The following is a 27,502-nucleotide window of genomic DNA, read 5'->3' as shown; positions in this document are numbered from 1 at the left end:
TTTTCCAAAGAAGATATACAAATCATCAATAAGCAAATGAAAAGATGTTCAACATCACTGGTCATTAAGGAAATGCATTCAAAACCACCATGAGATACCACCTCATACCCACTAGCATGGCTTTAATTTTTTTAAAAAATGGAAAATAAGTTTTGGTGAGGATGTGAAGATCTTGCAAGTCTCACACATTGCTGGTGGGAATGATGCAAAACAGTGCAGCTACAATTGAAAACAGTTTGGATTACTGTTCATTATGAATTACCCAGTCTCAGGTATTCTGTTGTAACAGCACAAAATGGATTAAGACACCATGTGACCCAGCAATTCCAATCCTAGATGTAAACTCAAAAGAATTCAAAACGTGTATGCCAATGTTCATAGTAGTATTGCTCACAATAGCCAAAAGGTGGAAACAACCTAAGCATCTCTCAATGACAAATGGATAAACAATAATACAACGGAATATCATTCAGCCATAAAAAGGAATGATGTTTTAACACATGCCCCACCATAGATGAACCTTGAAAACATGTTAAGTGAAATAAGCCAGATATAAAAGGACAAATATTGTGATTCCACTTATATAAATATCTAGAATAGGCAAATCCATACAGACAGAAAGTAGATCAGAGGTTACTAGATGATGGGAGGGAAGGGATGGGGAGTTATTGCTTAATGGGTAGAGTTTCTGTTTGGAGTGACAAAAAATTTGGAGGTAGATAGTGGTATCGATTGTGAAACACTTAAAATATGGTTAATGCCATTGAATTGTACACTTAAAATGGTCAGAGTGGCAAATTTTGTTTTTGGTTTTTTTTACTACAATAAAAAATACAGTGAAAGAAAGTAAAAAAGAGAAAGAGAGAAAGAGACCAAGACTAGCCCAGGGCTGAAGTAGGTAGGACTTAGGTGGGAAATGGAGTTAGGCATTATACTGAGAAAAGTTGGATTCTATGTCCATGCTTCTAACCCTGTACATAATTTGTACACCCAAGATTCCTCACTCTAGAAGTTTGTTTCATGGTAGAGTGTTGGCTGGATCCATGGTGAACCATACTCACTAGAGCAAACGAAAGGTTAAGAATAAAACCAAGAGACCCACCCCCATTTCCAAGCTCACAATTTTGGGGTGTACAATAATTACTTGAATAATGGTGTTGAAAACTATATTTGAGAACTGGTAGAGGTTTTTATTTAGACATGTACTGTTTATTTCATCATTCCCAGTGAGGAAAAAAATGTATAAAACTTAATTCATGGGAAAAACACTACTATTATGAACCGTTAAGTTGCCCATGATAATAACATGGTTAATTCACTGTTACATTTTTCAGCCTCTTCGTTTTCTTTGCTTCTGTCTCAAGGCTTCATATTCCATCCTTCTTCAGCCCAGGTCTTCCCAATGATTTCTGAATTCAGTAACTTCTACAGAGTATAGACAGTCTCTTACGGTTTGACTTATAATTTTTCAACTTTACAATTGGTTTATCAGGATGTAACCCCATTGTAAGTCAAGGAACATCTATACTAGGAAATAGGGTGGTATATGCATTCATTAATTCATTCAGTAACCCTGAACCAGTCATCTAACTTCTTTAAACCTTGTTTTTCTTATCTGAAAATTAGGGATAATAATATCAATATTGAAGGATATTTTTTAAGAATGAGTGTGTCTATACTGAGAACAGTGCCTGAATCATAGTAGAAACTCAATAAATGATAGCTATTATTTGTTTTGCTCAAGCACCCACTATAGAGAATTGCACTTGTATTAATAAAATGTTCATAATACCTCTTCCATTGAATAGTTTCTCTTCTAAAATATATCATAATGAGATTCTTAATGCCAAAGATACTGATCTCTTTAGGATAGATATGGAGTACAGAAAAAAGTTCTTTTACCTCCAGGGATTTGGCCTTTTCCTTTCTGGTAGAGGCAAGTGGGAGAAGACACAGGCAAAAGAAATTCCCAATGCTTAGTTCAGCTATAGTGTCAGGTATGATTATTGAAATACCTTACACTTACTGAGCCCACGGATCCTGATTTTGAGTCAGTTTCTCAACAAGAGAGATGTGTGTTAAAATGTATTTTCCTCTGCCAGAGTATCCAGATTTGGGGTGTCAATCGAACAGTCTTTCAAATTCTAAGTACACACTCCAATAGTTATCATGATTATTCCAGAGAGCTGCACACCAAGACTAATACCATTGCCACAGCATTATTAGTAGCTGATCTGACCTGGGAACTCCACTCCTAGGGGTATACGATGGGTTGAATCGTGTATGCTGACCCCTCTCCCTACAAAATCATACACTGAAGTGCTGACCCCCAGTATCTCAAAATGTTAATTTTTTGTGTGAATAAGGTCATTGCAGATGTAATTAGTTAAGATGAGGGCATAGGGTGGGCTCTCAGTGCAATATGGCTACAGATGCTCCTCAACTTATGATAGGGTTACATCCCAATAAACCCATCAAAGTTGAAAAATCACAAGTCAAACCACTGCAAGTTAGGGACTATCTGTAGTGTTAACATGAAAGCAGAGATCAGGGTGAAGTGTCAACAAGTCAAGGAATGCCAATGATTGCCAGCAAACCACTGGAAGCTTGGAGACAGACATGGAACAGCCTTCAGGAGGAACCAACCCTGCTAACACCTTAATTTTGGACTTCTAGCCTCCAGAGCTGTGAGACAATACATTTTTATTGTTCTAAGCCATTCAATTTGTGGTACTTTGTTATGGCAGTCCTAGTAAACTAATACCCAAAAGAATTGAAAACTGGTACTCAAACAAACACAGGTACGTGAATGTTCACAACTGCCCTATTCACAATAGCTAAAAGGTGGAACTGTCCAAGTCCCTATGAACGGATGAATGGATAAATAGTGGTATGTACATACAATAGAATATTATTCAGCCATAAAAAGGAAGTACTGATAAATGCTACAAAGTGAATGAACCTCAAAAACATGCTAAGTGGGGGGAGAGGGAGGGGGGAAAGGAGGAATTGGTAAAGGGACACAAAAATCAACTACATTGTATGTTGATAAATTAAAAAATAAAAAAATTTTTTTTAAAAGAATATGCTAAGTGAAAGAAAGCAGACATAAAAGGTCACATATAATTCCATTCATATGAAAATATTCAAAATAGGTAAATCTATAGAATCAGAAAGCAGACTGGCAGTTGCTAGGGGCTGGAGGGAGTAGGGAGAAAATGCTGGATGGGCATGGGGTTACCTTTTAGGTGATGAAAATGTTTTGGAACTAGATAAGAGGTGGTAGTTGCACAACATTGTCAGCACCGCACTCTCCTGAGTGAGCCATGGGCCGGCCCGGTAGTTGCGCAACATTGTGAATGTAATACATACCACTGAATTGTTCACTTTAAAAAGGTTAGTTTTATATGTCAATTTCACCTTGATTTTAAAAAATGCTATCTTGAAAATGCTCAAGTCTTATACAATTCGATTAGTTTTAACAAGTGTCTTATTTATGTAACCAGCACCCAAATCATGAAGAGCACTGCCGTCACCCCAGAAAATTATCTTGTGCCCCTTTTCTTACTATATTTTTAACTCCTGTAGGCAACCATTGTTCTGATTTCAATTTCCATAGGTTAGTTTGCCCTGTTCTTAAACCTTATATAATTATATAGTATGCAAGTATGCACTCTTTTGTGTCTGGCTTCTTTCACTCAACTTAATGCTTTTGAGATTCATCCATCTATGTTGTTGCATAAATTGGTAGTTTGTTTTTTTTAATGTTAAGTGGTATTCCATACCACAGTTTATCTGATCTCCCATTGAGAGGCATTTGGGTTGCTCCCATTGTTTTGTTATTATGAATAAAGCTACAGTAAACATTTTTGGTACACACAGACATGTGATCTCATTTTCTGAGGAGGAGTAGAATGCCTAGCAGTGGAATTGCTGAGTCATAAGTAGATATATGTTAACTTTATAAGAAACTGCTAGTGTTCTTTTTTTTTTTTTTTTTAAAAGATGACCGGTAAGGGGATCTTAACCCTTGATTTGGTGTTGTCAGCACCACGCTCAGCCAGTGAGTGACCCGGCCATCCCTATATGGGATCTGAACCCGGGGCCTTGGTGTTATCAGCACCGCACTCTCCCGAGTGAGCCACCGGGCCGGCCCAGAAACTGCTAGTGTTCTATAGTGGTTACACCATTTTTATACTCATACCAGTCATGTATGAAACCACCAATTGCTGTACATCCTCGCCAACATTTGGTCTTGTATGGCTTTTTAATCTTAACTATTCTAGTGTCATCTCATTGTAGTTTTAATTTGCATTTGCCTCAAGAAATAGTATCTCCTTGTGGTTTTTTTTTTTAAATCAGCTTTATTTACTTACATACAACACTCACCCATTTTAAGTGTACAATTTGATGAGTTTCAACAACTGTATACAGTTGTATAACTACCACCAGAGTCAAGATATAGAATATTTCCAGCATGCCCCCTTACAGTCAATCCCCTCCCTCATCTACAGTCCCTGGCAACCACTGATGTGATTACTTGACTATAGTTTGCCTTTTCTGCAATGTTATGAAATCATAAACTAGGGCTGGCCAGTTAGGTCAGTTGGTTAGAGCAAGAGTTCATATCCCCCATACCAGCCAGCTGCCAGGAAAAAAAAAAAAAAAATCATGAAGTATGTAGTCTTCTGTTTCTGGCTTCTTTCACTTAACATAGTGCTCTTGAGATTCATCCATGTTGTTGCATGAATCATTTTATTCCTTTTTTATACCTAAGTAATATTCCATTGAGCAGATATTTCACGATTTGACCATTAATAGTTGGTACATGTGAGTTGTTTTCAAGTTTTTGCTACTATGAATAAAGCTGTTATGAACATTTGCACACAGGAGTGGAATTGCTAGATCATATGTTAAGAGTATGTTTCACTTTATAAGAAATTACCAAGCTGTTTTCCAATGTATCATTTTGAATTCCCACCAGCAATGTATGAGTTCCAGTTGTTCCACATTCTGACATTCAGTATTTTCAGTCTTTTAAATTTGAGCCATTTTAGTGTGTAAGTGGTATCTCATTGTAGTTTTAATTGCACTTCTCTGATGATTGATGATAATCTTTCTCTCATCTTTCAAAGCTAATTATCTCAATTAAAGACTCAGCTTTAATCTCCCATGGATAGAATCAAGTATATTTTACCACAGCTTTGTAATAGTAACATACTACTGTAACAGTATTGTAGTACTATTGCATATATATCACTACTACTTTAAGGAAAAAATGGTTTTGGTAGTAGTTTCTGGCCTATTTTAGAATCTATTTTAAACCTGTACCGTATATGTACCAGGCACTGTTAGGTACTTTACATACTTTTTTTCCTATTTAATCCCCATAACTATCTATGAGGTAGGCTTTGGTATTCCCAGTTTACTAATTGATATTTTGAGAGGTTAAATATCTTTTGGAAATTTTGTTAGCTTTTCCTGTGGCAGTCCCTGGCACTTGATGTGTTTCAATCCATTGTAATAATTAAGGCACAAATGGGTTTTAGAAAACAACTACCTTTGATCCTTCTTGTGTTCTTTCACCTATGTGAGAAATCGCCTAAGAACAGCATAAGGCTGCTTGCAGCTTTCATTTATCCAAAGTTGGTGAAGGGGCAAGTCAAATGAGCCTGGTATGGATCCCTGGATATCAATGAGCATGAAAACTCTGCTATAAGGTGGGATCTTAACGGCTAAGGGCTGTCTGAGAGGCTGTATCAGAATCTCAAATGGCATGAAATGGAGCTCTCTGAGCCACACATCTCTGAAAACCATTAATGTCTCCAAGTCCCAAAGCAGTTGGGGGATTCAATCATAGTCAGAGGTGAGCCTTAGTCTTAAAGGACAAATGAAGAGGAAGATAGGAGGGGAGATCCCCTGGCTGCCTTTAGTGATCACCTCATCTTCGGTAACTAATCTGACTGAGGGGGGAAGTGGAAAGGTCTTTGTATCCAGATGGACTGCCAACTACGTTGGCCCTCACCAGTGCTGGACTGTCCTAGAGGCCATCAGGTTATATTCTTCAGCTAGGGTGACGGGAGGGATAGTCGCCCTCAGCCAAATAGCCTGACACCCTAAGAATGTACCTGTAATGACAATTGTCTCCTGATGCAGCTGTTAGGTCCATGCATCTGTTATTTAGTTCCAGCTCCAGTCAAAGTCTTTATACTCTGCACCCTGCTCCTCCCCTTTCCAGCTACCAGGAACCCACTGCTCCCTTGCTCTCTCTTACCAAAACTTCTTTCGGAATAACTGAATAATCTATTCAATTCACATAAATCTATGGCTAACTGTGCTTCCTTTCCCAGGAAATTTGCATTCTGACAGTGAAGTATTTAACTAAAGAAATCCCCAGTACGGCAATAATGTAATAGTAGAACGAATGATCATTTCTGTGTACACTGGGGTGAAGGTGAGAGTGATGAGATATCTAGACCTTGTTCTGGCTTCTTCCCTTTAAAAATATCTCCACAGCTGCTCCACTTCCCTCCAGGAACAGGTTTTACATTTCTTGTCTGCCTCTCCATACCCAAAGAGTAGGGCTTGGATGGTGAATCAAGAAAGGAGTAACTGGGGCCGGCCCGTGGCTCACTCGGGAGAGTGCGGTGCTGATAACACCAAGGCCCCGGGTTCGGATCCCATATAGGGATAGCCGGTTCGCTCACTGGGTGAGCGTGGTGCTGACAACACCAAATCAAGGGTTAATATCCCCTTACCGGTCATCTTTTTAAAAAAAAAAAAAGAAAGAAAGGAGTAACTGTGCGTTAAGTCTCCTCTATGTTCTAAGCACTTTTACAATATTTGGCTTCAATTTTCACAGCCCTGCAATGAATGTATTATATTCATATTATAAATAAAGGAAGACTTTTAGATAACATGTCCAAGGTCACATAGTAAGTGACTATGAACTGGGATTTGAACCCAAGATCAGCCTCTGAGGCCCATGATCTTTTCCTGACACAATGCTACCTCTTCATTAATATTCATTCTAAGGAACTTAGATTCTGATCAATCCTGAGTGGATCTGAATTAAATGGGAATAGTGACCACCCTTCTCCACCCACCCCCAGCTCCAATCCTTACTCTGCTGCTCCAGAAATAGCCTGTACTTCATTCCTTGTCTCAGGAGAACTCATTTCCCTTCCTCCAAACAGGGACTGGGTAAGTTATCAACTTAGGAAGACAACTGACATATTCTGACAAATATTTATTCTACCATACTCCCAAATTTAAATTTTCCAAAAAAAAATCTCATTACCTCTCAAAAACTCCTTATTGGCTGAATACCTCATATTGTGGGTATTCAGTGCTGAAGTATGTATGCTGAATGCTTAATGAGCATGATTTAATTTTCTCTCAGGAGTGAAAGGTAAATGTGACACACAAGTCCCATTCCTTTCTCCCACCCAGCAAAACACGTATACCTATCAGATACTCAAATGTGATGAGAAATTAAGAAAGTGTATAACCATCTTTTAATCTACTAAGACCACTATATTTTCACTGCTCATTAACCTTCCTAAGTCCTCCTCCCACCATCATGCTGCAACACTGGTCCCCTCTCCAGTTATAGGGCTAGAAACAGACTGGTCGTGCCATATGGAGATTCTCAGAGGGCAGGCCCAAGAAGTGAAGTCAGTTACCAAGGAAGGAGTAAACTAGCTCAAACAGGTCTCCACACCTAAGCCCTGGCATCAGAGGACAAACCACAACAAAGCTGCTCTGCAGGTGGCTAGCTTTCTCTCAGGAAGGCTGTCTACTCCCCCGGTCACATCTGTGCTCAAAGTGCATCAAGGGAGTTCACTTTGATTACATCAAAAAAGACTTAACAGGACTGTCAAGGACCTCTCCCATTATGGCCGGACTTTAAAGTCCCTATAATTGAGCAGCAAGTGCTGCTCAGGACTTTACTACCAAGCAAAATGTCAACATGGCCTTAGGACTGGGCCAGCAATCCTACTCTGTGGCCTTGAACCCAGTCAGGCCTTTCAGTGATCTTTCCAGGGATTCATCCCAACTCACCACAGAGCTCCAGGAGCTATGAAGCAGTGGAGTCTCTATCTCTCCAAAGCTCAGAGGAAATGATGACAACTAAAGGCCAGGATGAGATGGTGTAGCTGAGCTGCCTGCCTGATGTACAAAGGGGAAAACCTGTGAATCAAAGATGTGGGGCTTCTTAAGTGCACCTCTACAAGAAAAACTAAGTGAAGGGATTGTAGGGGCTGAGGAGGTGAGGAGCAACAAGCAGCAACTGAGAAGTGCTGGGTCAGGAAAGAGCATAATTAAAGTGAAAACAACCTTTCTGAATCCAAACTCTCCCACCTTACGCTTCCCCAGGGTGCCACTTTCCCTAAGTGAGGGAGAAGTAGAGCTTTCTGGTATAGGTGCTTCTGTCTTTGAAATCTCTGTATGTGCAATACACTCAGTCAACATTTGCTGAACGCTCACTGTTTACTGAGTCTAAGGCAGGCAGGTAGATTTACGGAGTACAAGAGTGTAGCCAGAAGTCTGGCTGAAAGCCCATCCTACAATAGTGACTGCTCCTGAAACCCACCAGGCAAGCCACCAGACCCTGCTTGCCATAGAGCAGAACACAAGACTTCTTTTGTGTTTTGGGGAAACCACAGCTCCTTCCACCCTCTCCCTGGGTTGTGTTCTTTGATATATGGACATAGATAATGGTGACTGGGATTATCTGGCCTCTTTTACTGGGGCCATGGGGAATTCACTAAGTCCACAGAACCTCTCAACCTCAGAAAGCCAGAAGCTGAAGAGGTGACATCCATGACAGAGAAGTCTAGAAGGCTAACCAAGTAGTGATGTGAGGTCAGAACACGAAGACCTAGGGCTATTGGCTGGGTGGATACACGATAGAAGAGATGGTCTGCAGGGGGCGAAGCCCCCAAGACTAGGATGACAACCTCTCCTACCTGTCTACTGAGGAAGTCCACAGATTTCTGAAAGTGGCTCCTCAGGTCTGAGAGTGGGGGAGGGGTGAGGAGAGACCTGAGGAAATGAGAACCTTCAGAAGAATCCCCTTAATTACAGAATAAAGGACTTAGAACCCAAATATGTTCAGTATGTTTTCTCCTCTTGAGCTACAACTCAACCACTGCACCAAGGCCTACAACAAACCACACATGGCTCTCTGAAGGTAGAAACCAAACCCTGCTTTATAAGGCTGCATGGCCACGGTTGGCTTCTCTGCTGATTTATGAGGTGCCAGCCAGGCAGACAGGTGACAGGGGTAAACCTTCCTCACCTTCTCCCCAGCACCACCATCCCTCCAGCCCTCCATCTCTGCAATTCAACTACTTCAAAAAATACTCTGATGAGGGACAAGGTGGAGGGGGCAGGGGCTTCAGGCTGGTCAGCAGGTCGGTTCCCATGAGGTAGCTGATGCTGGTGCTCCCCGGCAGGGGCTTGTGGAGAGAGGCTAGTCATGGGCTCACAGCAGTCAGGAAAGAGTCACTGGTTGATTGGGACGTAGAGGAAGCAGAAAGCCTTGAAGTCCGCCCAGAGTCCTTGATCACAGGTAACATCTGGGTGGAGAGGCTGGGCTCTTTGCTGGTGTCCTCAGTGTCCTTTAAGGAACTGTGTTTCCTGGGGAAAGGGGAAAGACCAGCCTGAGTCTTCTTGGGCTTGCATGTGGTCCTATCTTCAGAGAGTAGCAGGCTTTCCTCAGAAGAGCTGTGTTTTCTGCAAGGAAAAGGTGGGGAAAGAAATGGCTGATACACTGAGTAGCTGAGACTTTAACTTGTGATCTGCCTTCAGAGTCTGGAGCAGGTATTCACGACATTACGGTATTGTAGACTGTAATTATATGGCATATTAACAACCATAAAATATATTTTATTTACTTGAAGTCTTGAGAGCTGAATTGAAAGTGTGAATGTGGGTGAGGGTAGGTGGGCTAAGGAGTTCTTACAGCTAGTGGGTATGGTGAAAGTGGCCATTTCAGCAGATGATTCTGTGCTCCAGCTCAGCTTCACTGGGCATACCAAGAGCCACCAGGAAGATGATATTGTGGCTGCAAAGTGTGATACTTCCACCATCTCCCAGCTGGAGAATGCTGGTCTTGTCACGGTGTGGGAAGAGAAAAAGGAAGAAAACTCCTCAAACTCACAACCAACAGCCCCGCCCGTGCCCAGGCCACACTCACCCCAGCTTGCTGGTCTCAGATTTGCTGAAGGCACTGAGCATCATGTCACCCTTTGGGACAGTCAGAAGTGATGTTGGGAGAGACCACTAAAAACAAAGGAAGCAATGAGGACAAAAAGAGCTAGGCAGAGGTTAGACAGCAGTGCTTGGGGTGTTGGAACTCTTTCCAGCTCTACCTCTGAGTGATCATGGGCTCTCCCCTTCTCTACCCTTCAGGCATGGGCCCATATGGGTAAAAGTCTTGGTTTTTCTCCTGAATCAGACAACAAGTTGAGGCCTACAAAGCACTTTTTGATCCTTGAAAGAAAGGCACCCAGGGAATCCTGGAGGCAATCATTCCCTTGAAAGGAAAGGGTCATGCAACACAGGCAGGGTCTAGGGGAGAAATAACAGGGTCTGTACCTACACCCCAGCTCATGCTGCACTCATAAGGCAGAGGAGAGAGAGGCCTGAGAAAGAGCCATCTCTCCCCGCCCCCATCACCACACTGGCATCACTCACCAGCGGAGCAGAATCAGAGACAACGCCTGTGTGGAACCCTTTGTAGCACCAACTCCGAAGCAGATCTATTCCTAGAACAAGAGTAGCAGGGATTGGGACTTAAGAGGGTGAAATTACTAGGCCGATTCTTCTTTCCAGAGTGGCCCACTTCTTGGTCTACTGGGATTTAATCTCTCACTAAACATGGCCTCCCACAGACAGGGAGGGCACATCACCTTTGAGCTTGTTGCCATGGTACTTCTGCTCCCACTGGGTGGTGAGAATGTTGAAATATCGTGGTTGCTCAAAAAAGCGGAGATAGCGAGAAGAGATTCGAGAAGGAAAAATTCGTTCAAATTGACCACGGCGAGAAAACTCATCCTCCACCTCGACCAGAATCCGGACGTCATCTGGTGTCAGAATATCCAGCACAGAGGCATAAAAATCCTGTGGCCCAAGGAACAGGGAGAAAGAAGACAGAGAATGTAACCCAGGGGCAGAGGATCAAGAAGCTGGGGGACAGAAAGCACAGCCCTAGGATACTGGAGCTCCGGGACATACATGGGACCACTATGGCAGCCTGGTGGGCCAGCTCTGTACCTTATCTGTTCCTAAGTCTACTGAACTTAGCTGGTAGAGGAAGACACTCTTGGTCAGGATTGGAGGCAGCACTGGAGCTCAGAGGTTAAATGGCTTATTGGATGGAGTCAAGATCAGGATCCAGCAACTTGGATTTGGCCCTAGCCTTATGTCTGCCACTCTTACATCTGGCTCCCTAATCTGCTATGAGAAGGTCAAGCCTCCTAGGATTTCACTGCACCCCTCAGGGAAAGAAACCTAAAGCGTAAAGGTCTATGGTTCTGACAACAAGAGAGGGCCAGTACAGCATTCTGGTAAGAGCAGCAGTTCTTGAAAATGTGATAGACTATCAACTCTCTCCCAGAATGATGCACATGCCAACAAACTGTTATGCATCAAGGAGATTACAGACCTGCGTTAAGATATCCTACTCTAGAGAGAAAAAAACTGGTTATCTTAGGGTCCCAAATGTTTGACCAGTGAAGCTTTCTGCTGGCACATGGGGGAAGACCAATCTCCTACCTGATCAGGAATTTTCTGGGTCAGATAATAGGCTTTCTTCATCTTCTGTGCATTGAAATGCTCCGGAGCCATTCGAAATTTGTCCCTAGGGGAGCTGGGTAGGCTAAGGCACAGGGTGGAAAGAAAGCAAAGGGTATGGTCAGCAGCTTCATATCCTGAGGAAATATGGAGAGAGGACCAGCTCAGGAAGGCACTCTTCTCAAGAGAAGACAAAGACATATGGATAGATGTTTGGTTACTTGAGAAGATCAAACTAAAATGCACACCACTAAAGTAACCTGTCTGAGAGTCGTCAAAGATAAAGTACATGCAAGAACTAAGAGTACAGAGCACCACCCTCTTTACGTTGAATTTGAGTGATTAATAAAAAAGAGGGCCCCAGAATAAGCCTAATTGCTGTATACTTTGGTTTGTTTTAATTTAGTGAACACTTACTACAAACCCAGCTCTGCTCTACTGGGTGTATGACCTGGGCAAGTGACTTAACCTCCCTGTACCTCAGTTTTATCATCAATGGTACCACAATTACTACAATCACTACTGAGAGAGACAAAAAGATGACTGAAAAGCAGCCCCTGCCTCCAAGAAGCTTATGGTATGGCAGGTGGAATAAGTCAAATGACAACCACAGGACAGAGCCAAACATGGGTCTACAAGGTACAACAGGGAAAGCAAGTTTTGTTACCAGGCAAATCAGGATGAACTCTAGTCCTATCACTCTCTATTTGAATGACCTTGGATGGGTCACATAATCCCAGTGATCTTCAGTTTCCTCATCTGTAAACTACAGATACTAATACTAACCTCACAGGCTTGTTGAGAGGATAAGTTACAGGTTTTTCCTTGCACATCATAGGTACTGACTCAGTATTAGCTCCCTCTCCACAAAAGTGGTTCTAAGTGCTTTGAAGAGATGGAGGAAAAAAGCCCACACTGAGCTGGCTTCATGAAGATGTTGCCCTGAGCTAGGCTTTGAAGGATAGGTGAGGTTACGATAAGTAGGTCTGGCTGAGGGGCATTTCAGGAGGAAGAAACCTCATGAGCAGAGGAGAGGACACTATAGGGGAACAGCAAGAGGCACTGAATATTTCAGACAGGAGACTGGAACTGATCCTTAAGGCTCCTTCCAGCCTTGAGGTTCTGTGAGTGATCCAGGTTGTCAGAGCACAAAAGCCAAGAAGAGGAGTAAAGAGAGATGCATCTAGGAAAAGGGAGCTGGAGTTGCAAATGTCCAGATAAGGAGGTTAAATTTGATTCCTAGGCCCTGTGGAGATTCCTGAGCAGGGAAGCAATATAACCAAACATGCTTTTAGGGACACTGACATAGCAGTGATGTTTGGGTGGATGGCAGGGGCAGATTGATCAGCAAGGGATGCCAAGCAGGAGGGAGTACCCTTCCCGGAATCACAATGGGACTGCTGGTCAAGCTGCCAGCTGAGCCTCTGGGAAGCAAGGAGGCTGACCTGGTGCTGGAGCTGTTAGAGCTGCTGGAGCTGGAACTGATATCCTCTGCGTTGGGCAGAACAAAACCCGCCAGGTTCAGAAGGTCACGGATCATCTGGCCTTTGATGCTGATGTCCAGTGGAGAGTTGGAGTGGAGGCTTCAGGGAAAGGATGCAAAGAGTGGTCAAAGCAGCACTCCAAAATGGTTTCTGGCCTGGTTTCCCTAGGATGAAAGGGGCTCAGACATCCAAACGCATAAGCACCATCATGAGAGTCTCTTGCCACAAAGATAGTGGATAACCTCACTTGGGGTAGTAAACCTGCCCACAACTTTGGTTTGCTAGAGGAAAGCAAACGGTAGGGACTCAACTGGAAAAGAACAACTTTTAACAACCTCTCTCCATTCTCAAAGAACCATGAGATCAGTGCAAAGTATGAGTGAAATGAGCAAACACAAAGACCACGAAGGGAAACCACAAATTCCAGAGAAAGAAAGATCTTCCCAAAGTCAGCAAGAATAGAGTGGCAATGGGATCATGAGGTTCTAGGAAGAATTTTGCTGTGAGTGTCTTGAGAATACCACCTACCTTGGGGAAATGTTAACTTCCAGGACCCAGGGCTTGAGGTTCTCATCCAGCATGATGTCGAAACCGAAGAGCTCATGGCAGCTATAGGGCCGCCTCACATACATCTTGAGCAGGTTGGTCACGTAAGGCTCTGACCTGGTCACAGGGATGAGGAAGTACTCAGCTCAGATTCTCTCAGAGTGCACTACCCAGAACTGCCCTGCCAATGGAGTGGCCCAGAGATAGGCAGGCAGAAGCAACCCAGGAAATATGACTCTCCACAGATGCCTCTGATCTGGGACGAGCTCCTGGGATGTAGTTTGGTAGATGAGCAGAATTTAACTTCATCCACTCCTTCTTATTCCCTGTCCTCAAAACTTAACCAAAACACAATCAAAGTCTGGAGCACAGCAGTGTGAAGGACAATGAGAAAAGAGGGGATTCAGTGGCAGGCCCCACACCCAGAGTGGCAGTGTGACTCACGAGATGATGGTTTTGACAACAACATCCTTTATCTTCTCCCAGATGGCATCACTATTGACTCCCTTCTGGCTCAAGTAGTTCCACAAAGCCTTCAGAGCCCTGAGCAGGGAGGAAGAGGGAGTACCTAGGGTTATGTTCTAGGAATGAGTAAAAAAGAAAAGAGAAAGACAAAGCAACAAGAGACCTAAAGGTATTTTCTTCATATCTCTTCCTTTGATATTTTGAATTAAGAGATGAACGTGGGGCAAATAGATCAATTCTGAATTGAGAAGTGTTTATATAATCTTCGGGTCTTATATTAATCCTCTATTCACCATCCCCATGAAACTCCCCAAACCCCAGAACCCTACACTCCTCTAAGCCTTCACTTGACTGAGACATTCTGCCCTCGGTACCATTTGTGGCCCTGGCAGGCCGTTTCGTCCGCATTGGCCTGGTACTCGGCATTCTTTTTGTTGACACTATAGTTGGTCAGGTGCATGAACTTGTTGCCAAGGCTCTTCATGGAAGGGGAATACCTGGAAGCAAGAAGAAAGGCGAGGTAAGATGGTAAGAAAGCAGATGAGGAATAGGCCAAATATTTCCCCAAATCCTGAGGAGGTAAAGGACAAGCGCATAGATCTTTTCAGATCCATAAGGGCCTGAGAAGTATGTCTGCTGGCAAGATTCTAGAAAACTACAGCTGAACTCATCTCCTTTATCCCACCTTACTCCCACAGGAACACCTTACTGGATTCAGTGAAGTAAAGAACCTTCTATATTTTTATTTTTCTGTTTGGTATCCTCTAGCTTCCCTCCCTCTGGGGAGTATAAATATCCGAAAATGTTAGGGTGATACCTCACCACAATCACATACTTGCAACTGGCAAAGCGGACGAGTCCGTCTGAAAAGAGGTAAATCCGCAGAGGATCATAGGAAGTGACGTAAACATAGATCCGCAGATCAAACTTGCTGCCACTGATGAGGTAGGGTTTGTGTAGATACCTACATAGGGGAAAGGCCAGCTTCTCATCCAGCCAGATGAGAGAGGGCTCAGTGGGAAAGTGAGCCATGGTGAAAGCCAGCTAACAGTCCCTGAGATAAAGATCCTAAGAGAGTTGGCTAAGGAAGGTCTTTGGCTGAGAGGACAAAGAGCAGAAGAACATTGTAAGAAGGGAACCTTGATGCCAAGAAGGTGGGAAGATGGGGAGGGAGATGTGAGATAGAGAGCAGGCTCACCTCTGTACCAGGAGGGGCCTTCGCTTGGGGAGCTGACTCCACTTGTGAATGACCTGGATACCAATGCCTCGAGCTGATGCTGGCTAGAAATCAAGTGGAAAGGAGACAAGATTTGCTTCAGGCCCAAATCTCAATGTTGTTCTCACTCTCAGACCATAGTCTACTGCCCATTGCAATCCACTCACTGGCTTTACAATCCACTTTTGGCGGCCACTGCTCTCCCAGGCTTTGCGCAGGAGCTTGGCATCCTGGGGCAGGATAAAGGACTGAGGGAAGAAACTGAACTCCTTCTTGCCAAAGCGGCTCTGCATGCGGGACAGATTCCGCCACAGCCGGTCCTTCCTCCCAATTTGGAATGAGCCTGGGAAGTGGTTTAGCTACAGAACAGACACAAGGTGAAAGCAGGGAGAGGGCAAAGATGAGACCAGGAGGAAAATGACAAGATTCTCCATACCATTCCAACTTCTTTAGCAATATTCCAAGCTCCTATTCCACCTTCCTATCACATCTTAATGATCCATAGGTATCCAACAACTGTTGAGCACTCATCAAAAGATGATTAAAACACAAAAGACACACTATAGTGATTAAGACAGAAATGCTATTCATATTCAGAGTGAAGAAAAAGCTATTAAATCTTTTTCCATGATAGCCTATGGGACAAAAACAGGAAAGCACCTGGCCTTTAGGAAGTCTGGGAGCAAGGGACTCATTTGTTCCAACATGAGACCAGAAGTCTTCACACATAATCCGCTTGGGGGAATGGACGTTACAGAGGAAGAACAATAACTAAAAAGAGACAATGCATCTCAAGACACTTTAAAGGAAAATGTGTCTTTGAGAGGCTGTGACTGCCCAAGACACTACAGCTGAACTGGAGATGTGCATTATCTGCCAGGGTCTCATACTGCACTCCCCTCCTGCACTCTCCTCCATAAACTTTCCTGACTTCTCTGTGGTCATCCTCTTCTTCTCATACCCCTCCCCTGCCCCCAATACCACCCCACTCCTGGCCTAGTTCAAAGTCCAGGGGAACAGCTCCTCAGTTAAGGGCCCCTACCTTCTGATGCTCTCGAATGGACCGGAAACTAGGAGACTTCATGTGGTGACCCCAGCAGCCCAGCCAGTCATCGTTTCCTGCAGAAGGCACAACAGGGAGTCAGACCTGCTAGCAGCTCAGGCCCTGGGACAGACAGAGGCCCACAGGCCCCAGAAATACCACTGGGCCTGGGCACAGCTCCCAGACTCAGTTGGAAGAGTTGCCATGGAGCTGTCCTACATGAGGCTCTGGGGACAGGGATAAAACAATGGCCCTCTGTCTCCCAATTCTGAGCAACAGGCTCAGCCCAGAGGTCTTTCAGAGTTATGCCTTCCTATGAGGTTGAAAACTTTAGAAGAGAGTTCCCAATTGCCCCCACAAAGCAGGAAGTATCTAGGGCTCTTCTCCCACCCAAAGCCTGCTGTTGGGGCGAAGAGGACAGGCTCGCAAGAAGGCAAGTGACTCACTCTTGCTGATTTTGAAGTGCGACCGTCCAATGGTCTGTTTGACAATGTTGGGGGTCACCGTGCTCATCTTCCACCGCAGCAGTTTCCTCTGCTCCCAGGGAAGTTTCTCAACTGAGAATAGAGGGGATGGGAAGGGAGGTTGGGGGGTGGAGAAGAGCAGGAGAGTCATGGCAAAAAGATGAAAAAGATGGCACAGTTGCCCATCCTTCCCTGGGTAGGCAAGTCACTAAATACTGTTCCAGATCAGGGTATCAGAGGAGCACACTTTGGGGAAAAAAGGGGGACTGTGCAGGAATGAGGAACAAAGAAATGGGAAGTTGAAAGGGGAAAGAAACAAGGTTAGAGGGCATGAACTAAGCATGAGATTAATAAGGCTGGGAATGGTCAGCTAAAGGCCAAACAAGAAAAAGGTCCCCGTATCAGACATATAACCAGGTGGGAAAACCGAGCACAGGGCAATAGCAGCCATAGCGGCCATTCTGGAAACCCTCTCCCACCCTCTGGCACCTCTTCCCAACTTAGCATCCTTCTCTTGGGGGCTCTTCTGGGCTTCAACATTTGGCCAGGTTTACCTCTCTCATCCCGAGTGCCAAAATAGATGGTAGGGGGCACATTGGGGAAGAGACTATAGATGAGGGCTGGTCGGACAACTTTCTCATGACTGGAAAGGGGTTTGGTCAGAATCTCCACACAGCTCCTAAGATGAAAAATAAACATGTGGTAGAGAAAGGGAAAACAACAGCTATGAAGTGTCCTTACTATCATATATAATTCTTTCCAAGCGCTGCCTTTTAAATTGTGACTGTAAAAGACAAGTAGTCAATAATTATTTTGCAAACATTAATCCCTAAGGTGCTAGGGCTAACCTACATACAGCCACAGCATTAAATGTCACCTAAAGACAAGGTTTTCCAATACTTCCTTCTGTAATGCAGCTCCAAAATTTCCTGTGACAAGCCATGAGCTGGGGAAGTCCCTGAAAAGCATGGCTCTGAGAGGGGGAAATGAGTTCGGGTAGATATTAGTAGAAGAAAATGCTACACTAAAAGAAATAAATGAGGAAAGACAAAGAATGATATGGATAATTAAAAAGGAGGAAAAGTTACAAAAGATCTAAGAAGTATAGAGATTTTTTTAAAAGAAAATAAAAGAAAAGCAACAGAAATAAATGAAATAGTGATACTTCTGACTCATTTTCTATTTAGGTTTACCTTAGGATACATGGATGGTTAATGTTCTTTATCTTGGAAATGATTTCTGACACTAGATTTTTAAGTAACAGTGTGGTAACACAGGTCTGGATCTGACAAATGGATGTCTGAGAATCTGGGGCAGTGGGCCATGTGGGTCCCTCCTGTTATTCCAAGGGGTCTCAAAATAGTGAATACCTCTACCATCTGTCAGGTACAAGCTGACAGACCCAGACCATTTCTTTAAACTGTACTGAAAAATGTAGAGAATAGTTATTACCCTCTACACTAAGCTGATATGATGCACAAATAGTATTATAAGATTAACTTTCAGCTTATAAAAAAATCACTTTACCTGTAATTCTTTCTAGCACAACAGAAATGGGCATTGCATGTAAAACACTTCAGTGTTTTAAATCTTAGAAATCTTTAATCAATTTTATTGGGTCAAGTTAAATTATAATTCTCAATTAATTCCAATTAATTCAACTCTATTTCTCATTACCAAAAATTTTTTCTTCAAAGGCTTTTAATTTATTGAGTATCAGAATTTAAGATTGTTGAAAGTCAAGGAGAATGAGTTAAGATTTTAAAACAACGACCAGATAAGAATGTAAAGTGGTGTAGCTACTCTGGAAAACAGTTTTGGCAGTTTCTTAAAAAATTAAACATGCAACTACCATATGACCCAGCAATTGCACTCCTGGGCACTTATCCCAGAGTGACGAAGACTTATGGTCACACAAAAATATGTACATGATTGTTTACAGCAGCTTTACTCATAATAGCCAAAAGATGGAAAACAACACAAATATCCTTAAACAGGTGAAGAGTTAAACTGTGGTACATTCGTGCCATGGAATACTACTCAGCAATACAAAGGAATAAAATATTAATACCTGCAACAACCTGGATCAATATCCAGAGAACATGGCTGAGTAAAAAAAAAAGCCAATTCCAAAAGGTTACATACTGCTATCATTTCATTTGTATAACATTCTTGAAATGACAAAATTATAAAAAGAGAACAAACTAGTGGTTGCTAGGGGCTTAAGGAGTAGGAGGGAAGTAGCTGTGGTATAAGGGCAACAGGAGGGATTCTTGCAGTGATGGAATGCTCTGTATCCTGATACTATCAACCTTAACATCTTGGTTGTACTATATTGTACTGTAGTTTTGCAAGATGTTACCAGTGGGGGAAGCTGGGTAAAGAGTACAGAGGATCTCTCTGTATTATTTATGACAACTGCATGTGAATCAACCATTATCTCAAAATCAAAAATTTAGTTAAATATAAAAAGACAGAAAACCCTTGATAGCTGCCTCTCAAGAGTACTGGACTGGGGCCAACCCAGTGGTGCACTTGGGAGAGTGCGGCGCTGGGAGCGCCGAGGCTGCGGGTTTGGATCCTATATAGGGATGGCCAGTGCGCTCACTGGCTAAGCGCGGTGTGGGTGACACCACGCCAAGGGTGGCGATCCCCTTACCAGTCACAAAAAAAAAAAAGAGTACTGGACTTATGTTCAAGAGACCTGGCTCCTAGTCTAGCAGTGCTAGAAACTGTGAAGTTGGAATGGCTATCAAACTTCTCTGGTCCTTAATTTTTTACATTGGACTTGATGTCTTCCATCTCTAAAATGACATGATACTTAGAAAAAGAACCTGGTAGCAGGAAATGCAATAAAACTATTGCTGGGTAGAGAAACAGAGGTAGTGTTTTTCAATGATCTTTCTGTTTTTCTATGTTTGCCAAATTTTCTATAATAAACATATAAATCTTTCATAATAGGAAAAAAATAAGATTTTAGCAATCCACAAGTACTTCTGATTTTAGATGCAAAAAACTTCTGATCTTTAAAATGCAAAGTGAGGGGCTAGCAGGTTAGCTCAGCTGATTAGTGTTGGTGCTGATAACACCAAGGTCTGGGGTTGGATCCTTGTACTGGCCAGCTGCCAATAAATAAATAAATAAATTGCAAAGTGTTTGGAATTCATCAATCTCCATCTTGAAAACTGTGTTTTAAGCCTCACATAGATAAGGTGTGTAGAATTTGTAGGAGTTAATTAATGAGCAAATGATTAAAAAACATCTTTTGATTAACAAAAACCTTATATATCAAGAAGGCTAGGTAAAGGGCTGTGTAGCTGTCATGAGGCAAGCCTAAATATATACACAGATCACCTTAAGTGTAGGAATGGTAGAACTACAAGTCAATTACATGTTAAGTATCATTTTCTTATGGAGAGTAGAGGTATTTAGTTAACATCCAATATGTACAACCAGAAGTAGCTCTGCTTTTCTGAAGGGAGGATAAGTCAGGCTTAAAGTAAGAATTTATGCACCAGACTCAGGGCACAGATTTCTAACCACCTTTACAGAGAGTCCGAATTCTCTCTCCCCTACTTTCCAAACAGCTCTGCCTCCACCTTGCTGGTTTGGAGCTCTAAAATTGGTATAGCTGCTGCCACATCATCATATTCAGAGAGATGCATTTGCCTTGTCCATACTAACCAGGACATGGAAAGCCCCTTTTCCTCTTAGCTTCATTTAAGGCAGGGGTGACGCAAAGGAAAACAACCAGAGTCTGGGTGCTCCATATGTTGAGCAAGCCTTGACATATATGACTAGATTTTAATTAGAATAGAAATTTTGCACTAAAAACAAAACTCCAATTTTCTATACTTGTATTTTGTTTCTTTTACATTTTTGATAGAAATTATCTTCGAAAAGAAAAAAAAAATCTTTAATGCTTTGGGAGGTTTTTTTTTTTTAAATACTTAATAACAATATGATTACTTAAAGACAGAGCCTCATACTGAGGCAAGGTTGGAAGTAGTAAGGGGAACAAAAACGATTATGCTGAAGAACGTTAAAGGTGGTTTAAATGATCCTTTAGCAAGTTCTAAAAATCTTTAGTACAATGACATGCCATCATTTACAATCCAACATTCTTTCTATTCCCCCACTCTGCATCTGAGCTATGCAGCATCCTACAACTACCTGTTTTACACGTTAAAAGATTGACTTCAGTGGTTTCCTGGTTATAGATAAACATCACTCAGACCATCAAAAACAGTCAACACAATAACTTGGATTAAAGCTAAAGAATTTTATTTTTATTTTTTTTTACTTTTAATTTTTTATAAAGACGATAAGGAGATCTTAACCCTTGACTTGGTGTTGTCAGCACCACGCTCTCCAAAGTGAGCCAACCAGCCATCCCTATATAGGGATCTAAACCCGTGGCCTTGGTGTTATCAGCACCACACTCTCCCAAGTAAGCCATGGGCCAGGCGTAAAGCTAAAGAATTTTATTTTTATTTTTTTTTACTTTTAATTTTTTATAAAGATGATAAGGAGATCTTAACCCTTGACTTGGTGTTGTCAGCACCACGCTCTCCAAAGTGAGCCAACCAGCCATCCCTATATAGGGATCTAAACCCGTGGCCTTGGTGTTATCAGCACCACACTCTCCCAAGTAAGCCATGGGCCAGGCCTAAAGCTAAAGAATTTTTAATTTAATTTATTACTAAGGTTAATGTCAGTCTTATTTCTCAATGTAAAACTAACCTCAGAAAGGAAAAAAGAGCATTTTTTTTTTTCTGGCCAGTACAGGAATCAAACCCTGGACCTTAGCATTATCAGCACCATGCTCTAACCAACTGGGCTAACCAGCCAGCTCAAAAGAATATTTTCAAAAGCCCCAGTTACGGGTATATCTATCTATCTCAGAACTGTTTCTGATAGTGGGACACATTTTATAGTGCAAGGTGGCAACTACCTGTATGTAGGTGGTCTAAAGGACTAAGAATTTACCTCAAACATCATGTTTGTTCATTAGTTTATTATTAATTTTCTAAACACTTCTTGAAATTATTTCCCTCTTAAACAATTTCTTGGAGCCTAAAAACCAAACTGCAGTCTAAGAAACATGGTACTAAGAAACCAACTGCTGAGATGTGCTTCTGGTTCCCCACTGCTCCCTGTTCAAAAACTATAAGTTGCAAACAAAAGCTTGGTGGAAATGAGTGAGGGTTCTCAGGCCATTAATGGCTTGGGTAATTAATCTCTTTATAATTTTGAGACAGAAAATGAGCATCTACCAATGATCTCCACAGCCCACACTCACCGAGAGATCACTGCCACTGACTCGCTGCGGGAGACAGCACTAAATGAGGAGCACTCTGAGTCTCCTAGAGGGAGGAAGAGCAGAGAACACAACTGGAAGAGGCTGCCAACACAACCTCACCAAGTCTACCTAGCTCTTCCTTGAACATCCTGGGCTCAGCCCTTCCTGGAGAGCCCCAAACACCATCTGCAGCCTTGCACTGCCTTCCTTGAGCTCAACAGAAGCAGGGACAATGCAAGACCAGTGGGACAGGGAGACTGGAGACCAAAGTTCCCTAGAAGCCACTACCCTCTTTATTTAGACCCCCAAAGCAAATGATTAATATAGATGATAATGTGAGTCAAGGTCCTGCTATACAATTATTAGCCCCCTTCCCTAGCAGGTCATGACCACCCCCAGGTGAAGGTGAAAAGGTTCCCTACTCACCCTCCTCCTCTTCATTCTCATCATGACTGCAGCAGTCTTCCAAACCATCTACTAGTTCTTCTTCTATATCTTCAGCCTCAGTCTGGTCTGGCTGGATGTCAGTAGTTGAACTAAAAGAAAGAATCGTGCCCCCAGTCCATTCAACTCCATAAGAGAGTCACAGTGAGATTCTCATTCCTTCATCACCTCCCAATATTTGTCTCTTCCCCATCACCAATCTGCTATCTCTAGCCTGAACCTCACAACCCAATTCTCTTGCCCTCAAAGCTTAGGTCTAGCCATAGTTCCTCAACTTTACATCTTCCATTCTGCATAGAGGCATTCTGTCTTTCAGTTTCTTTGAAGTTCCACAAAGCAGGTAAGTACGAAATTTTACATACAAAAAAAATCAATGAAGATCTGGTAATTGACTTCGAATTTCTCTAGGCCACTCTCTGGAAACTCAGAACAAGGCCTTGGTGGGACCAAGCATGCAGAAAAGTAACAAAACACAAGAGAAGGAATTAACTACGTTTACGGACTAACTCTGGATAGCTGTCATACCAGGAATGACTGGGAACCTGATTTGGTTTGGAACAAGTAGAAAACTCACAGGCCCCAACACTTGGTGTTCAGAATTTTTGTTTCTCCCATGGGTATAACCTAAAACAGGGGTCAATAAACTCCTTCTCTATAGGACAAGTTAGTAAATATTTTCAGTTTGCAGGCCATTCAGTCTGTCACAACTATTCAACTTTACCATAATAACAAGGAAGCAGCCACAGACAATGGTAAATGAATGGGCAAGGCTGCCTTCTCATAAAACTTTATTTGATTTTGCCAGCAAGCTACAGTTTTCTAAACTCTGCCCTAACCGAAAATCATAGGGCAGCTAAAAAATAAAACCAACCTTCAGAGGTATAGGGTCAGTGTCACCAAATTATGGTGTATATATTCTACTACTCTAACTTAACCAAAAACTTTCCCCAACTTACTCAATATCCTTAGAAGGTAAGCCCAGCTCCCTGGCTTCCTCAGGCTCTTCCTTCCCAGGCTGGCCCAGATGGATCGAAGAGAGGCGGGTGGCCATGTCAACTACGCCTAGGTGCTGAGGAGGAGAAGGGGTAACCGGAGCTTTGTCTTCTCCAAGTGGTGGGGGGTCAATTAGCGACCCACAGGCAGGGCTGTGGTTCAACCCATTGGCATGTGAGGCAAGGAGGTGAATGCTGATACGTTTGGTGCAGAAGACTGGACTGTCCAACCCCAAGGTGTCTGAGGCACCAGGGAGGATCCTACCCTCTGATCCAGCATCCTTCCGATGAAACTGCTGGCCTACCACAGGAGGTTTCCACCGCTTGTTCCTGCTGAGGTTCCACTGGAAGCTGGGGTTCACGAAATGAGACTGTTCAAATTGGTAGGCTTGCCTCGGCATCTCCTCAAAGCCTCTTGCAGTCAACTGCCTCACAGCCTCAGTGAACCGAACCGCTTTAGTCGGAGCCTGGGAATTAGAGCTGTCATCCAGGCCACAGGGATGTGGCTCTGCCCTCGGGGCTAAGTTATTCCAGTTGTACTGGGAAGAGGCAACACTGGTGGTGAATGTGTCAAGGGAGCTAGGGGTAGATAGGGTGATATGGGCAGTGGTATCATCTAGGACAGTCCCGGTGCTTTGGGGCATCTTACGGTCAAGAGGTGGGGGGGCACAGTCTCCAATAGCCCCCAAATGATGCCAGGAGACAGGTTGGATCTTGGGTGAGGATACTGGCTTTAGGCCCCCCGTGGCCTGTGATAAAGGCACTTTAGTGCTATTTGGCCGCATGAAGGAGTTGTTATTCAGCATGGGCTTGTAGGGGGAGGACAGTGGGGATGGGATCTTCCCTGAGACAGCAGCGGCCAGGCTGTTCCCTGAAGAGCTTTCTCCAGCTGCTGCCAGTGAGAGGTATGGGTCTGCAGATGAAGACGCCAGAGACTGGGCCATGGGGAAGACTGTGGAGGAAGTGGCCTTACTGGCAGTGAGATTGACAGGGAGGCTCTTTTGAGGGAGAGAAAAATGTCTTCTTTCTGGTGGGCTTGAACGCAAGCAGAACGACTCCAGCTGCTGGTATGGTTTGTGCTTATAGTTGGAGCGGCGGTACAGCAAGGTACTGCTGAATGAGTCCGGGAAAGAATGCAGGTAACAAGAGTTGCTGTGGCCTGCAATGACAGCTGTGGTCCCAGAGCTACATAAAGTGCTGGGACAAAAGAAATATGCTGGCTGGGGTGGGACACCCAAGAGGCCTGGGCCCAACCTTGCTGACAATGACCCCACGTGCTTCTTCTCCAGCTTCCAGACTGGCTTCACCTGCTGATGGGCCTGAGACCAGACTTTGCCCTCAGAGGGTTTCTCTGGTGGCAGGGCAGGCACTGTGCCTGAGGGACCACTCTGCTTGAAGCTGTTGCCCCGGCAGAGGCCAATACTGTAGTGCTCTGTTCCTGCTGAGGCCATGAGGGGCCCACATCATGGCCACACGGCTTCGTGGCCTGGCTCAGATAAGATGCCACACGCCTCCAGTAGTAGCAGCTGCATCCTTGAAGTCAGTTAGCCTGAAGGGGAGAGAAATGATTGGGAACATTTACAGACCTAGGAGGACAGACACCATGCTACAGTGGTCCTCAGGTAAGCAATAGAGTCTTCTTCAGCATTTCTTGGGCAACCAGTGTTGGTCGCCACTAGAGCCCTGGGGGAAGAACACCAGATTTTCAGGGAGTTTTCAGTGATTTTCCTGCTGCCCTTGCATGATCAAAGCTGGCTTCAACAAGGACTAAGACTTTAAGACCCCACCAGTGTAAGGCTGCTCATGTGTCCTTACTCTCTCACTCAGAAAGCTTTCCTCTCTGTCCAAAAAAAAGTACATCTTTCTTTTTCACCATCCATGACTTTACATAAGTGGTTACCTTCCCTCTCCTAAAACCAGTGTGGCTAGGACTAAGGCAAGTCTGGAAGTGGCAGAGAAACTAGCCAGTATCTCCCTCCTCACCAACCAATTCTGAAAGATCAAAAATGATCTTTGAAATGCATTTTACATCTACTGCTCCCTAAACCAACTCTCTCAGCTGCCTCTGGTTTGGTCTGCTTTTCATGGTTATGTATAACAAATTCAAACAGGAGCACAGAATTCCCCTGCTGACCCTGGAGTTCACAGCAATTTCATCTCTTTAAGAATTTTGCCAACTACACAGATTTAAATCCTATCCCATGTTGGTAGGAAAAAAAAGAAAGAAAATGGAACTAAACACCAACATTATTTTTACTCGAAGTGACTTTATTTCCAGTAGCCACAATGGTACAGGAGAATTCAGGGAGTAGAATTTAGAGGCAAGAAGGAGAGAGAAACTTTCTGAACTCCGAAGAACGGGCTTCAATTTTGGCTGATCTCAGGGAGAGAGAGTCAGTCTCATTCATCTTCTCATTCAGTGTTTCCTCTTATGCAAAACCTCTGAACCAGGTTTGTAGTTCTGGGTCTCAAACAGTCTGTTCAGCACTGTTCACTTACTTCCTAAACTGAATTCACAGAATATTCTCCAATTTTCACAACTGCAGGAAAGGGTGGGCCTGCTTTCATGGCTGCATCCAGGGGAAAATACCTGTCCATAAGAAGTCATTCATCTGGGATAATTCTGAATGGAATTCTGACATCCTCATCATGTGTTTTCAAAGTAGCTACTAGGAAGGAATTAGCAGAGAGGGTTTTTTTTTTTTTTGCTCAGATTATATTCAAGACACAAAAACAGGGAGAGGACCTTGTATTTTGATAAGAAAATAGTCAAAGGTTTGGATCCCTATACAGGCCACACACCAAAAAAAAAAAAAAAAAAAAAAAAAAAAAAAAAAAAAAAAAAAAAAAAAAAAAAAAAAAAAAAAAGATAAGTGAATAATGGCCAAGAAAGATCCAAGATTCCTGTCTACAGCTACAGAAATGGTGACACAACAAATAGCCTACAGAAGCCACGTGACATTGCCCTCTTTTCCTGCAAAGGCCATGAGCTCTTTTTCAAGGAGAGTCCAAAAAAAATCACAAAGCATCACTGCCAATATTCAAAATGATAGTGGACTAAGAACAACATAAATACTAAAACTATGGGCTGGCCTGGTGGCGCACTGGAGAGTGTGCTGCTTGGGAGCGCGGCGGCGCTCCCGCTGAGGGTTCGGATCCCATGTGGTGACCAGTTCCCACTCACTGGCTGAGCGCGGCGCAGGCACAACACCGAGGGTTGCGATCCCGTTGCCGGTCCCCGGTACGGGTGCGACACCAAGGGTTGCGATCCCGTACTGGTCAGTATAAAAGACAAAAAGGAAAATAAATAAATAAATAAATAAATACTAAAACTAGATTTTGATGCCAGTAACCTCAAAATGAGGTCACAGAAAATGGACCTCCACGCAAGACCCAAACTATGGAAATACTGTGCCAGGAACAATTACACTATGCACTTATGGTAGAAAAGCATATACAAAGGAAAGAATCAAATCCTGCAATGGCTTTACAAGACTGAGCATGTGCATGTGTGTGTATATGTGTGTTATGTACACTCAGCAGATTCACAGTCCCAGCTCACTTAGTCCTGTTTCAGAAATCTACATCTTGCCCCACCAAAGCAACACAACAGACATACCAAAGTGATGGAAGAGGGACTGGCTGGTTGCTCACTTGGTTAGAGCACGGTGCTGATAACACCAAGGTCAAAGGTTCAGATCCCCATAAGGGCAAGCGCCCCCCCCCCCCCCCCCCCCCCCCCACC

General features: G+C 43.3%; 1 protein-coding gene across 1 annotated transcript; it reads right to left on the bottom strand.

Annotated features, from left to right (window-relative positions):
• Nucleotides 1-9,195: 9,195 nt before the first annotated feature.
• On the bottom strand, nt 9,196-25,217 carry TTLL4 (tubulin tyrosine ligase-like family, member 4). The gene is made up of 18 exons (XM_008570755.1): nt 23,722-25,217; nt 22,748-22,857; nt 22,322-22,385; nt 17,574-17,698; nt 17,002-17,112; nt 16,556-16,632; nt 15,681-15,872; nt 15,496-15,578; nt 15,133-15,261; nt 14,672-14,794; nt 14,277-14,375; nt 13,815-13,949; nt 13,248-13,385; nt 11,785-11,887; nt 10,920-11,130; nt 10,705-10,775; nt 10,205-10,290; nt 9,196-9,741 (listed from the first exon to the last, which is right to left on the bottom strand). Exons 1-18 carry the CDS (start codon nt 25,206-25,208, stop codon nt 9,483-9,485), a joined length of 3,603 nt encoding a protein of 1,200 aa, XP_008568977.1. The 5' UTR covers nt 25,209-25,217; the 3' UTR covers nt 9,196-9,482.
• Between the last annotated feature and the right edge of the window lie 2,285 nt (nt 25,218-27,502).

Source organism: Galeopterus variegatus, unplaced genomic scaffold, assembly GCF_000696425.1.
Source record: "Galeopterus variegatus unplaced genomic scaffold, G_variegatus-3.0.2 Scaffold626, whole genome shotgun sequence".
In the NCBI taxonomy this organism is placed as follows: domain Eukaryota; kingdom Metazoa; phylum Chordata; class Mammalia; order Dermoptera; family Cynocephalidae; genus Galeopterus; species Galeopterus variegatus.
Note: the sequence above shows the minus strand (reverse complement) of the source record. Positions and strands in the feature narration are given on the sequence as shown.